Source organism: Aquarana catesbeiana, linkage group LG03 (genome assembly GCF_042186555.1).
Source record: "Aquarana catesbeiana isolate 2022-GZ linkage group LG03, ASM4218655v1, whole genome shotgun sequence".
In the NCBI taxonomy this organism is placed as follows: domain Eukaryota; kingdom Metazoa; phylum Chordata; class Amphibia; order Anura; family Ranidae; genus Aquarana; species Aquarana catesbeiana.
In genome coordinates, this window is record NC_133326.1 from 677,006,840 (window position 1) to 677,021,875 (window position 15,036).

The window sequence follows — 15,036 nt, forward strand, 5'->3', positions numbered from 1 at the left end:
TCAGGCTCATGTGCTTCAACCCCCCATTGGAATCTATGCGTCCGGCACCCTGCATGTAGATAAGGGGGCCAGACGCATGGATGGGGGGGGGCTACGCTAATGCGGCCCTAATGGATGGGCCGCCACTGGACAATACCTTTATTTTAAAAATATAGAGGAATAATGCCTCAAGGGCCAGGTAAAGGCGAGCAAAGGGCCACGTCCAGCCCCCGGGGCAACAGTTTGGAGACCAGTGCTCTAGGGCAAGGGTCTCAAACTGGCGGCCGTCCAGTTGTTGCAGAACTACAAGTCCCATGAGGCATTGCAAGACTGACAGTTACAAGCATGACTTCTATAGCCAGAGGCATGATGGGACTTGTAGTTCTGCAACAACTGGAGGGCTGTCAGTTTGAGACCCCCCTGCTCTAGGGTGTCTGCTTTCAGAAAATATGCAATGTTTGAGAGTTCTAGCTAATCTTCAGGCCTAAACTGATTTTATAAACACACGTGCAAAAAAACACAAAAACTCTGGTGGCAAAAGGATTAAAGGAATGCTCCAATTTTAATCTTTAATCCAAATGGAATTTTTCGATTTTTTGCTTCGGTACATGTCCCCCAGGGCAGTGCCCAGCCCTCCCCATGCCATGTGTTCGACAGTCCCTTGCCTAATAGCCATTACTGGTTTTTAAGTTTCAGCTCCTATTGACAAACGATGGGGTTCGGATTTGCCATTCAAATTTTGGTATAGTTCTCCAAACCTGCCCTGAACCAAACCTGGTTGTCATCATTTTTTTTAGTAAACTGTGTAACAGGGGCGGACTGATAACTCATGGGGCCCCCGGGCAATAGGAGATTATGGGGCCCCCAGGCAATCAGAGATTATGGGGCCACACAGTATACACATACATGTACACACAGTATACACAGACTGATGTAAAAAAAAACACAGATTTATACATACTGTCCCTGGTTTTACTGAGGCTGGCAACCCTGATGGGGCCCCCTAGTAGCCCAGGGCCCTCGGGCTAGTGCCCGAGTGGCTCAATGGTCAGTCCGCCCCTGCTGTGTAAAGATATGACAGTTTTGAGGAGCTGGAGTATTTGTAATTTCACTACTATACACCTTCAGATGTTTACAATATTTCTTCTATGGTAAGGTTAGAAAAGAAAGGACGTTCTCTTTAAATACACTTGCTGACCCCGACGTGATTTGAAAACGCAAGCTTCTGATCTGGAGTCAGACACGCTACCATTGCGCCACAAAGTCAATTACAGCCGAGATTAGTTCAAGTTGTTTTTCCATATGACCCTTGGAACAAGCATCATCACCAGCAGTACAACATTCTTCTGTATATGCCAATAAGTACATATAAATCTCTCTAGTGTTTGAAAACCTGAATAAGGAGTGCAAATTTGTGTTAGGCAGGCCATACACAATTTTTTTTTTTTTTCTCTTCAACCAGCGGGTTGAACGAAAAAAAAAAAAAAATGAAGCGATTCCCCCAATCGACACATTTGAATCACTCCTGCTGTGCTATTGTATTCTGCCAGCAGGGAACCTGCCCCGCCTGGCATAACACAATGATCATTGTTGCAGGCTATAGCTGGTTGAACACAAGTCAATCAACAGAATGACTTGAGTACAACCAGCTAGCCCAGTGGTCGCCAACCTACGGTGCGATCCTTGTCCGCATTACATGCGGTTTCCTCACCGCTCCTGTGTGAACCCAGGCTTGTCATAGTGATCTCAGCCTGGGTTCACACAAGAGCAGTGCTCAATAGCGCATTTGATTCACTGCATTCCTGTTCAAATTGCATGTGATTCTTCGCAGTGAGATTTGGGGCCCGTTCATTTTGTATGGCTGCAAACCGTACCGCAAAGTATCGGTTTTGGGTATTGGAGCATTTTCAAGAGTTCTCATGAAAATACTAGGCATCAGCGCATCCCTACTCTCTAGTATCTGAAATAGAGGTTGAGTAGTTACATTTTCTGCTAGACTCATACAAGGCACTTAGGTAATGGATGGTTAGCTTAGTTGGTTAATACTCAATGCCATTTAAGCCAAGGTCACAGTGTGATCCCTATAGGGTCCAAACATTTTCCTAGATTGTGTTAAGCTGGGTATACACAGCAAGTTTCTTTTTCATTCTGCCAGCGGGCTGAACGAGTGAAAGATTTCCAGCATGACTGTTCAAAAAGAGTCAATCTACCGACTGACTTCTGTCGAAAAGCGAGGGCCACACACGGATGGAAATTCTGCCGGTCCCATCTGACTCAACCAAATCCGTCTGTACCTATCTTAACTAACACTGATGAAATCTGAGATCCAATATAGCCTGAATAGCACCACGTAAGCTAAAAAAGATAGGACAGATATATTTCCAAATGGTAACAAGGTAAAAAAAAAAAAAATGTTACACAGAATCAATAAACATATCCACTTTTAATAATATATAAAACATACATTTTATTAAAAAATATTACAAAAGTCAACTTACAAAAGTAGACATTGGTAGAAAAATAATTTAAAACCAACACGTTGGCATGAACTTTATAGAGCAGGTGCTGGCTGGATGAGGCACCCGTTGGATTTTTGAAATTTTCAGGGACTTTGTTGATATGATTTCTGTGACCATTTCCCAGTAATGCCCTCCTGGCTCCCCATTCCCCATTTCCAAACTAAACTCTTCTGCCATCAAGTTCCCAGTTCTGCCCCCCCCCATCCCAGTTCCACTTGGATTCCAAGCCTTGAGTTCTGCCACCAGCAACACAAAGCCATGCTTCCTTCTGGTACACAAAGTCTCACCACCTGCCATTCAAGCAGGGCCGCTGCTAGCACTAGGCCAACTAGGCAGCCACCTGCTGTCTAGGGTGCTGCCACGGCCCCTGGTGCATACTTTTTGACCTTGACCTACTTTAGTCCCTGCCGTTGTATTTTTTTTTTTTTGGATGCCTGGGTCTTTGGAGGTCTTTGCATTGGAGGCGAGTGGAGAGATTTAGGGTCAAATAGACCCCAGATCTCTCCACAAAAAGGACCATGCTTTCAAACGGGTTGATGTTCATTCCTTGTGAAAGCAATAAAGTTGATAGAAAAAAACAAAAATTAAAGAGACTGTAAAAAAAAAGAAAAAAAAAGAAAAAAGTTTTGAATAAATAATGAAAAAAAAAAAAAATTTTAAGCACTCACCTCCACCTTTCGCATAAACATGAATGTATACGTAGGTCCCACACGCATATATAAACTACAATCGCACCACACATGTAAGGTATCATTGCGAACATTAGAGCAAGAGCAATCGTTTTAGCTTCAGGCCTCCTGTGTAATGCTAAACTGGTAACCTCGCTAATGGAGATTTTGAGGTAATGAAGTTTGGCACCGTTCCACGGGCATACACAATTTATAAGGGTGACATCTTAGGTAGATATTAACTCTGGGTAACATCATCTTTTATATTTTAACCAAAAAATAGGTATTATCTAGTGTTTGTAAAAATAAAACCGCTGTGCAAATACCATGTGACATAAATAAGTTGCATCACCCACCATTTTATTCTCTCTAAAAAAAAAAAAAGTATATAATGTTTGGGTTTTTTTTTTCTAGCAAAAAAAATACAGATTTTTACGTGCAGGAGAGAAATTTCAGAATTGGCCTGGGTGGGAACTGGTAAAATAAATGTTCTGGAATAATGCACTAGGCTGATGATCCCTCTTTTGTTTGTTTTTTTAGGACATCCCCAGTCCTAGAGGGCAAGCAAGGCTAAAAGCAATTGCCCAGTGATGTGGAGCCATCATCTATAATAGGGGTGCTCAACCTGTGGCCCTCCAGGTGTTGCTGAAGTCCTATCATGCCTCAAGTCATTGGGAGTCATGCTTATAACTGTCAGCCTTGCAATGCCTCATGGGACTTGTAGTGCCGCAACAGCTGGAGGGCCACAGGTTGAACACCATGTTCTATCTATACCTATACCAGGCTACCACATTTATGGGCAGGAGGCATTTTGTGTTTAATGTATATACAGTGCCTTGAAAATGTATTCATACCCCTTGAAATTTTCCACATTTTTTCATGTTACAATCAAAAATGTAAATGTATTTTATTGGGATTTTATGTGATAGACCAACACAAAGTGGCACATAATTGTGAAGTGGAAGGAAAATGATAAATGGTTTTTAACATTTTTTTACAAATAAATATGTGAAAAGTGTGGTGTGCATTTGTATTCAGCCCCCCTTTACTCTGATACCCCGAACTAAAATCTAGTGAAGCAAATTGCCTTCAGAAGTCACCTAATTAGTAAAAGGAGTTCACCTGTGTATAATTTAATCTCAGTATAAATACAACTGTTCTGTGAAGCCCTCAGAGGTTTGTTAGAGAACCTTAGTGAACAAACAGCATCATGAAGGCCAAGGAACACACCAGACAGGTCAGGGATAAAGTTGTGGAGAAGTTTAAATCAGGGTTAGGTTATAAAAAAATATCCCAAGCTTTGAACATCTCACAGAGCTCTGTTCAATCCATCATCCGAAAATGATAAAAATATGGCACAACTGCAAACCTACCAAGACATGGCCGTCCACCTAAACTGACAGGCCGGGCAAGGAGAACATTAATCAGAGAAGAGCCAAGAGGTCCATGGTAACTCTGGAGGAGCTGCAGAGATCCACAGCTCAGGTGGGAGAATCTGTCCACAGGACAACTATTAGTCGTGCACTCCACATATCTGGCCTTCATGAAAGTGTGGCAAGAAGAAAGACATTGTTGAAAAAAAGCCATAAGAAGTCCCTTTGCAGTTTGCGAGAAGCCATGTGGGGGACACAGGAAACATGTGGAAGAAGGTGCTCTGGTCAGATGAGACCAAAATTGAACTTTTTGGTCTAAAAGCAAAACTCTATGTGTGGCAGAAAACTAACACTGCACATTACCCTGAACACACCATCCCTACTGTGAAACATGGTGGTGGCAGCATTATATTGTGGGAAAGCTTTTCTTCAGCAGGGACAGGGAAGCTGATCAGAGTTGATGAGAAGATGGATGGAGCCAAATACAAGGCAATCTTAGAAGAAAACCTGTTAGAGTCTGCAAAAGACTTAAAGCGGAGTTCCGCTGGCGGAAAAAAAATTAAAAGTCAGCAGCTACAAATACTGTAGCTGCTGACTTTTAATATAAGGACACTTACCTGTCCAGGGAGCCCGCAATGTCGGCACCCCAGCCGAACTCCGGATCGATTCCTGGGTGCTGCCCCCGCCATTTCTCGTAAGGGAAGCAGGCAGTGAAGACTTTTCGCTTCACAGCCTGGTTCCCTACTGCGCATGCACGAGTCACGCTGTGAGTTCTGATTGGTCCCTGCTGTCTTCTGGGACCTGTGTGTCTCCCAGAAGACAGCGCGGGGGGGGGGGGGGGGTGATTTGCCGGACATTGCATAGTCCGCATAGTTGCATAGATGGCCGCACAATGTGCAGCGATATACCCCGGAAGTAGGAGCAAATACCTGGATTTGACAGGTATCTGCTCCCCCCTTCCCCCTGAAGGGTGCCAAATGTGAAACCGGAGGTGGGGGGGGCGGGTGAATCTGAGCAGCGGTAGTACCATTTCTGGGTGGAACTCCACTTTAAGATGAGGGTGGAGGTTCACCTTCCAGCAGGACTTCGACCCTAAACATACAACCAAAGCTACAATGGAATGGTTCAAAGCATATTCATGTGTTAGAATGGCCCAGTCAAAGTCCAGACCTAAATCCAATTGAGAATCTGTGGCAAGACTTGAAAATTGCTGTTTACAGACACTCTCCATCCAGCTTGAGTTTAAGCTGTTTTGCAAAGAAGAATGAGCGAAAATGTTACTCTCTAGATGTGCAAAGCTGGTAGAGACATCCTCAAAAAGACTTGCAGCTGTAATTGCAGAGAAAGGGGGTTCTACAAAGTATTGACTCAGGGGGGGCTGAATACAAATGTACCCCACACTTTTCACATGTTTATTTGTAAAAAAATTTGGAAAACCATTTATCATTTTCCTTCCACTTCACAATTATGTGCCACTTTGTGTTGGTCTATCACATAAAATCCCAATAAAATACATTTAAGTTTTTAAGTTGACAAAATGTGGGAAATTTCAAAGGGGTATGAATACTTTTTCAAGGCACAGTACATTGACCTGTACCTTTGAAAACCGCAAAACTGAACCCTTCAAGGAGGTTTAGTCCTGGCATTTTTGGGTGCACAATGGTGCCCAAGTGCAAAAGTGTGAATGACCCCCAATCCAGCTTGTTCCTTGTACCCTGTGGATTGCGGTAACAGTAATTTGGTTGTATAAAGAAATCACAGCGGTTTCCGTTTAAATCCAAGCACAGCGATGAAGACGATTATTTCGGTGAAGGCCGGGAAGGCGCTGCGGAGAGAGAAAAGAGGTCAGGGTTACCAGGAGCAGCGTTCATGGGTGCTTAGAGGATATGCAGCAAGAAATGACAGATTATCTCCTCTGCATTATCCTCTTATATCCATCTCTTCTCTACCCTCCCCCTGTCATCTTTATCCTTCATCTTGTCACTGCCCCCCCCCCCCTTATTATGTACCTGCAAAAGCCAAAGATGTACCAATAGGAGGTGCACTCCCACTTCTGGGACACAAACAGGGAAAGGCTGACCGACGCAGAGCAGTGGGCAGCCAGGGCTGGGAGGGCAGCGTCAAGGAAAGCGATGGTAACAATACAGGGCAGAAGTAGAGGAGAGGAACTAAACAATCATATAAAACATTATAGCAGATTGACATTTATTTCCATAGATGGCCTGTTCAATGATTTACAGCCTTCAGCTTGTTAAAGCAGATCAGGAAACATCTAGAAAACCTAAGCAGCACCCTAAAATATTAGCATTTTGTCTTAAACCCCCCCCCCCTTGAAAAATCACAGTGCAAGTTACAAGTGGTTGTAAATCCTTTCATATACCCAGTGAAGAGACAATCCTCAGGTGATACACAGAGATGAAACAAATCCTCCTGCATAAGTTGTACCTGTTTATCTGCAGCCTTCACATTGCAGAATTTATAAAGCTTGTCTGAGCTTCAAGAAAGCAGGGGGTGGGGAGCTGAAGTTACACTCTCCAGAGTTCAATGGGGAAGAGAGCTGATTGGATTCTATTGCATGCAATACCGCATGTGGCCAGAGCTGTGGGGGGGGGGGGGGGCGCTGGAGAGCCTCGGAAAGACTCAGGGACAGCTCGGCTGAACTCACTCAAGAATGGAGTATTTCCGAGTGTTTCAGAGGATTTCCGAGTATTTCCAAACGGCTCCGAACCGTTCCGAGTGTCCCCGGCGCCCCCGCACAGATCAAGGCTATTGTTCCTTTTTTAAACTTAACTTTATTGCTATCACAATGGGGCTATCAAGCCCCCTATCTGATAACATATTGCAGGTGACAGGTTCTCTTTAAGGTGACATCATCAGACCCCTAATGTCACCTCTGCACTTTGTTGAAGCTGATCGAAAACAGAGCGTGCCGAGCTTCTATCCTTGCCAGAAAGACCAGGGTTAGACAGCTCTGAACCCAGAAGTTCTCAGATCTCGGAGCTTCCTGGTTCATACTTCACAGGGGAGATCAGTGAATGGATGATCGCTGATCCCCTGCTGCGCTCTATACTTATACCCTCCATGGAGGTCTCAGGCACCTAGGAGGGTAAAGTAAGTCCAGGACACAGAGGGAGCGGGTTAGGCAGGAGGTTGTGGCACTTACATTCATGCATAGAAGGCTTTACAGCTGCCAAAATTAGAAAAGAAAAATGGTGAACTAGCACCCTACACCCTTCCCCAGTCCCTGTTGTACTTACCTCCTTGGGTGATAAACTGTCAGCACCCATTTTAGGTGGAGTGGTTTTGTGGTCCATAGCGGTCCAGGAAATTGAAATCCCCGCTTTTCAACCCTTTCTTTCTGTAGGGCTTCTGGGACAGACCAGAGCGATTCTGATTGGTCAGTGCTGGCATGTGATTTCTTTGAGCTATCTGAAAATCTTTGATCCGTCCCTGAAGCCTTACAGAAAGAAGGGGGAGAAGAGCAGAGATTTAAAATCCCCGGACCGCTACACCAGCTGCATAGGCACTGGCAGAGCTCATTGCCAACAGAGGTAAGTACAGCAGGGACTGGTTGAAAGAAGGAGGGGGTGTACTTTGCTAGTGTGCCTTCTTTCCTGAAAGGTGACCTTACACTTTAAAATTACCGCTGCTGTTCTGCAGCATTCTCTGTCCCTGCACCACCTTCAGCGATTAGATGATGGTGATGCCCTCCCTCTGATCTTCCCGTAACCTACCCGAAAAACTCACCCCTCCAGCCTGGATTGACATCACGAGCAATAAAACGTTGCCTGACCAGCCAGAGTACTGTCATAACCATTATCAGCCCGTCTCTATAAAGAGAGATTGCTGGTGTCTCTCTCCTCTTCTCCCCACTCTCACAAGCTTTGCTGAGCCAATGGCTCCCACTGCTGTCAGTCTAATCCTGTGACAAGGGAGCGGTGGGCGGGACTGAGCTGTGTGTGTCTATGAATGCAGGCAGTGTGGCTCGGGATCGAGCCTGCAGGTGTGCCATCATAGGAAGTGGCTTTCTATGGTGGCACATCGGCCAGGAGCCCCGGTGGGGGACCTTAGAAGAGGAGAATCAGAGCCGCTCTGTGCAATTCTATTTCACAGAGCAGGTAAGTATTACATGAGACATACAGTAAAACCTTGGATTGCAAGCATAAATTGTTCCAGACACATGCTTGTAATCCAAAGCACTTGTATATCAAAGCAAATTTCCCCATAAGAAATAATGGAAACTCAGATAATTCGTTCCACAACCATTTATTCATAAGTCCTTCAGTTTATAGTCCATATAAAAAGATTATAGCAATGTGATAGGTTGTGTAACCATAAAATGTCCATCCACAAATGGAAGCCTCCCCAAGGGGATTAGAAGCAAATTCCAGCGGGAGCTACACTCAGAGGTGCCTCTCTTCTCTTTCATACTTAGTTGTGACGCTACTTGTATATCAAGACAAAATATATTAAAAATTTTGCTTGTCTTGCAAAATGCTCTCAAACCAAGGTTTTACTGTATATATGTATGTATATATTTTTGTAAATATTTTATTCTATCTTTCATGTGACAACACTGAAGAAATGACACTTTGCTACAATGTAAAGTAGTGAGTGTACAGCTTGTATAACAGTGTAAATTTGCTGTCCCCTCAAAATAACTCAACACACAGCCATTAATGTCTAAACCGCTGGCAACAAAAGTGAGTACACCCCTAAATGAAAATGTACAGATTGGGCCCAATTAGCCATTTTCCCTCCTTGGTGTCATGTGACTCGTTAGTGTTACAAGGTCTCAGGTGTGAATGGGGAGCAGGTGTGTTAAATTTGGTGTTATCGCTCTCACTCTCTCATACTGGTCACTGGAAGTTCAATATGGCACCTCATGGCAAAGAGCTCTCTGAGGATCTGAAAAAAAGAATTCTTGCTCTACATAAAGATGGCCTAGGCTATAAGAAGATTGCCAAGACCCTGAAACTGAGCTGCAGCACGGAGGCCAAGACCATACAGCGGTTTAACAGGACAGGTTCCAATCAGAACAGGCCTCACCATGATCGACCAAAGAGGTTGAGTTCACGTGCTCAGCGTCATATCCAGAGGTTGTCTTTGGGAAATAGATGTATGAGTGCTGCCAGCAGGGCCGCTGATAGAAATCATGGGGCCCCGTACGGCCTACTTGACAAGGCCCCCTTCAGCCCCACCCCTGGTCCCTCCTTCAGCCCCACCCCTGGCCCCGCCTGGAAACAAGGTGCAGGTTTGTCTTCTAGTGATATTTATCACTGCAGACAGTGCCACCCATGCCATAATGTGCTGCAGACAGTGCCACCCATGCCGCAATGCCATAATGTACTGCAGACAGTGCCACCCATGCCATAATGTACTGCAGACAGTGCCACCCATGCCACCATGTACTGCAGACAGTGCCACCCATGCCACCATGTACTGCAAACAGTGCCACCAATGCTATAATGTGCTGCAGACAGTGCCACCCATGCCATAATGTACTGCAAACAGTGCCACACACCTGTGTTAGCCGGGCCCCATGAGCCACTTTCTCTCCCATCCTGCTGCTGATGCCTGGAGTGTCAGTTGCAAACAATTTTAGATGTCAGCTGCTTCCTTCTTCTGCCGCAGCCGCTGTTCGCCCTCACCGCTTCCCAGTCTCACTGTCTCTGTCTCAGGCCGTGTGGAGAACAGAGCAGAGCTCCATGAGCGGAGGGAGAAGACTCTCCACCAGGGAAGGCAAATTATGCAGGCCGGGACTTGAGCCAGCATGAGGAGCGGGCGCGGAAGAGCCAGAGGTCGGTTGATTAAGGGTCATAGGGTGCTGGCTGAAGGAATATTTTTTTTTTTTTATTCTGCATCAATTTGGTCTCTGGGCAGATTGCCCGGGCCTCAATGCTGGCCGGACCCGGTACAACAGAGCCAGTTGTACTGGCCTATCAGCGGCCCTGGCTGCCAGCATTGCTGCAGAGGTTGAAGGGGTGGGGGGGTCAGCCTGTCAGTGCTCAGACCATAAGCCACACACTGCATCAAATTGGTCTGCATGGCTGTCATCCCAGAAGGAAGCCTCTTCTAAAGATGATGCACAAGAAAGCCCGCAAACATTTTGCTAAAGACAAGCAGACTAAGGACATGGATTACTGGAACCATGTCCTGTGGTCTGATGAGACCAAGATAAACGTATTTGGTTCAGATGGTGTAAAGCGTGTGTGGCGGCAACCAGGTGAGGAGTACAAAGACAAGTGTGTCTTGTCTACAGTCAAGCATGATGGTGGGAGTGTCAGGGTCTGGGGCTGCATGAGTGCTGCCGGCACTGGGGAGCTACAGTTCATTGAGGGAACTATGAATGCCAACATGTACTGTGACATACTGAAGTAGAGCATGATCCCCTCCCTTCGGAGACTGGGTCGGAGGGCAGTATTCTAACATGATAACTAGGGTTGCACCGATACCACTTTTTTAAGACCGAGTACAAGTACTTATATTTTTTTTCAAGTACTCGCCGATATCGATTCTTTTTTAATGTCATGTGACAGTTTTCAAAGCACAATACAGACTAATGATATCTTTGCAGCACTGATAGGTGGCACTGACTGACAGGCACTGATATGCAGCACTGATAGGTGGCACTAATATGCAGCATTGATAAGTGGCACTGACTGATGGGCACTGATAGGTGACACTGGTATGTGGCACTGGCTGATGCGCACTGATTTGCAGCACTAATAGGTGGCACTTATGGGCAATTATAGGAGGAACTGATTGTTAGGCAGTGACACTGAAATGCAGCACTGATAATAGCTGGCAGCCTGGCATGATAAACTTAAAATCGTAGCGTATACAAGAGCCCATCTTGATACACCCTGCACTCAGCCTCAGTAAGCCTAGTCAGAATGCAGCAGCGGACATCTTGTTACACCCAGCCCATATAGTTAGTGAACTATATGAGCTGGGTGTAACAAGATGTCTGCTGCCGCCTTGTAACTGCAGGCTTACTGAGGCCGAGTGCAGGGTGTACTAAGATGAGTGTCGCGGTGTACAGTCTCTGACGGAGAGACGGGCCGTCACTTCCGTTAATGATTCTGATGGGCGGCACATGCGGCTGCGACCCACACCCCTGGCCCAGCCAGCTTACCTTCTGCTGCAAGGACTCGCTCTGCACTGTGCCAGGACTCGCGATCCGCCTTCTCCGCCCACTGACTTCTGGGAGCCTCTGCATGCAAGGGTATTGGGTGAAGCATCAGGGGGAATTTGCCCGAGTACAGGTATTTGGGCAAATACTTGGTATCGGCACCGATATTAGTATCGGTGCAACCCTAATGATATTGACCCCAAACACACCTCCAAGACGACCACTGCCTTGCTAAAGAAGCTGAGGGTAAAGGTGATAGACTGGCCAAGCATGTCTACAGACCTAAACTCTATTGAGCATCTGTGGGGCATCCTCAAAAGGAAGGTGGAGGAGCTCAAGGTCTCTAACATCCACCAGTTCTGTGATGTCGTCATGGAGGAGTGGAAGAGGACTCCAGTGGCAACCTGTGAAGCTCTGGTGAACTCCATGCCCAAGAGGGTTAAGGCAGTGCTGGAAAATAATGGTGGGCACACAAAATATTGACACTTTGGGCCCAATTTGGAGATTTTCACTTAAGGGTGTACTCACTTTTGTTGCCAGCGGTTTAGACATTAATGGCTGTGTGTTGAGTTATTTTGAGGGGACAGCAAATTTACACTGTTATACAAGCTGTACACTCACTACTTTACATTGTAGCAAAGTGTCATTTCTTCAGTGTTGTCACATGAAAAAGATAATAAAATATTTACAAAAATGTGAGGGGTGTACTTACTTTTGTGAGATATTGTATATACTTTACAATCACTTTAAATATTTTGGGGATTTGGGAGTTGAACAGTCCACCCACAACCAGACTGCACAACAATTGTTTCAAGACAATAAGCTGTTCCCCTTCAAGGACACTCGTCTTTCCAGCACTCACCTGCAGAAAGCAAATATCCACCAAATCACGGAGCACTGCCAGCCCTCAAAGAGGTAGAAGAGAAGGGCCACACTAGCACTAGCATGGGCTCCTATGGCTGAAGGGCACAGTACTGGGTTAGGGACTCATAAAAATCAAAACCAGGTATTTAATATTTTAAATAAATAATAATATAGTATTGTAATAATAGTATTTAAAATAAAAAATTTGAAATAACATGCATAGTTGCCACACAAGCCATTTTATAAAATAGGTGGAATCCCAGGCTATACCCAACTAGTCTTAAAAATACTCCCTCCCTCCTCCTAACACCTTTGTTCACTAACCTTTGTAAGAAAGATATATATACTTACCTATATTATTGCAGCTCTGGTCCAGTCACATGTTCCCCGTGTATCAGCCAGCGGTTTACTGTTAAAAATAACTGTGAAATGCAAAACTCCGGTGGGTGTAACAAGATGTCCGCCTGCCCCCTTCTCGATGTATCGTTACTGTGGAGGAGTGCGGGGTGTAGCAAGATGGCAGCGACGGAATGTCACTTCCGATACACATTCGCCTAATCTGACAGAACACCTGCCCCGGATGCTGACGATAGAGATACAGATGGTCCCCGGAGTCTCTATGATCGTTCGGAGGCCGGGCGCGATGTTATGATGTCACGCCAGGCCTCTGCATTAAAAAAAAAAAATTGGGCCGCCTCAGCTGGGAAGCCGAGATCGTTGTTTTTATTGCCCACATATCTCACTGTAAAGAGGACCTGTCATGCCTATTCCTATTACAAGGGATGTTTACATTCCTTGTAATAGATGATAAAACAAAGCAGTGCAGCGCTAAACCCAAAAGTCCAAAAACAGTCCCTTTAAAGTAGAGTCAATAATAGATAAAGAAAAAAAGGTTCTCCTCCGTGGTGATATAGGTGCTCAAGATATTCCATGCAGTGCTACATATCCGTGATACCACCACCGGCCAGCCAAACCGCTCACCTCAGCACATGGACCCCTGAACTAACAGGTGGGTCGAAACAGCATTTACCACACTTAGTGGAGGGGGATGGAGACTTGTCTGGGAAGATACTAAATAAGGGAAATTATTCCCGCGCTATCTAATATGGAAGAGGCTGTGGGTGGAAAAGCCGCAAACACCGATAAGGTGAACACCTAACCTTTTAGATAAATGTATATGAGTAAGTGGTGTTGCGCTGATCCTTATTATAAAAACAGGTGAACAATGAATAATAATAATCAATGCGCTAGATAGGAAAATAGTGAAATAGCGTAAGCGTGGGAGATGATTCGTATTAGAAAATGTTCATCTCCCACGCTTACGCTATTTCACTATTTTCCTATCTAGCGCATTGATTATTATTATTCATTGTTCACCTGTTTTTATAATAAGGATCAGCGCAACACCACTTACTCATATACATTTGTCTGGGAAGATGGTCCCACGGTAATGGAGATGGCACTCAAATCACATGTAATAAAAATGAAAGTACATAGTGCACACTGCGTGGCTAAAACAAATTTCATTTATTAAAAATTAAGGTGCTCACAAGCACAGCACTATGCCCTAGTGCTGGGATACAGATAAAATGTCATCAAAGGATAACGTGGGTTAGATGGTGGCTGCAGTGATGTCCAAAAACTCTACGGTGCGATGACCGCCGGGCTCCCGCGATCGCTCGTGACAGAGCGAGAACTGGGATCTGTGTGTTTAAACACACAAATCCCGCTTCTTTCATGGGAGTAGAGACAGATCTTGTGTTCATACTAAGTATGAATACCGATCTCTCTCTCCTCCTAAACAGTTTCATCTCCCCTACAGTTAGAACACATCTAGGAAACACAGTTAACACCTTGATCGCCCCCTAGTGTTAACCCCTTCCCTGCCAGTCACATTTATACAGTAATCAGTGCATTTTTATAGCACTGATTGCTGTATAATTGACAATGGTCCCAAAAACATGTCAAAAGTGTCCAATTTGTCCGCCGCAATATCGCAGTTCCGATAAAAAACACAGATCACTGTCATTACTAGTAAAAAAAAATAATAATAATAAAAATGCCATAAATCTATTCCCTATTTTGTAGACACTATAACTTTTGCGCAAACCAATCAATATACGCTTATTGCAATTTTTTTTTTACCAAAAATATGTAGAAGAATACATATCGGCCTAAACTGAGGAAAAAAATTGTTTTTATATATATTTTTGGGGGATATTTATTATAGCAAAAAAGTAAAAAATATTGTGTTTTTTTCAAAATTGTCGCTCTTCTTTTGTTTACAGTGCAAAAAATAAAAACCGCAGAGGTGATCAAATACCACCAAAATAAAGCTCTATTTGTGGGAAAAAAAGGATGTCAATTTTGTTTGGGTACAACATCGCACGACCGCGCAATTGTCAGTTAAAACGACACAGTGCAGTATCACAAAAAATGGCCTGGTCATTAAGCAGCCAAATCTTCCGGGGCTGAAGTGGTTAAAGTATTTCTTAACC

General features: G+C 44.7%; 1 protein-coding gene across 2 annotated transcripts in view; it reads right to left on the reverse strand.

Moving 5' to 3' along the window:
* Positions 1-6,015: 6,015 nt before the first annotated feature.
* The window catches only part of TMEM107 (transmembrane protein 107), a 33,203-nt gene continuing 24,182 nt past the window's right edge, over positions 6,016-15,036 (reverse strand). The window contains exons 5-6 of one of the 2 annotated variants that reach the window (XM_073624172.1): positions 6,549-6,645; positions 6,016-6,364 (exon numbers count right to left, since the gene is read on the reverse strand). In XM_073624172.1, the coding sequence (XP_073480273.1) occupies positions 6,295-6,364; positions 6,549-6,645 (167 nt within the window). In that variant the 3' untranslated portion in view covers positions 6,016-6,294. Of the gene's footprint in view, positions 6,365-6,548; positions 6,646-12,536; positions 12,634-15,036 lie in introns of both variants that reach the window. The other variant, XM_073624171.1, reaches the window with a different exon arrangement.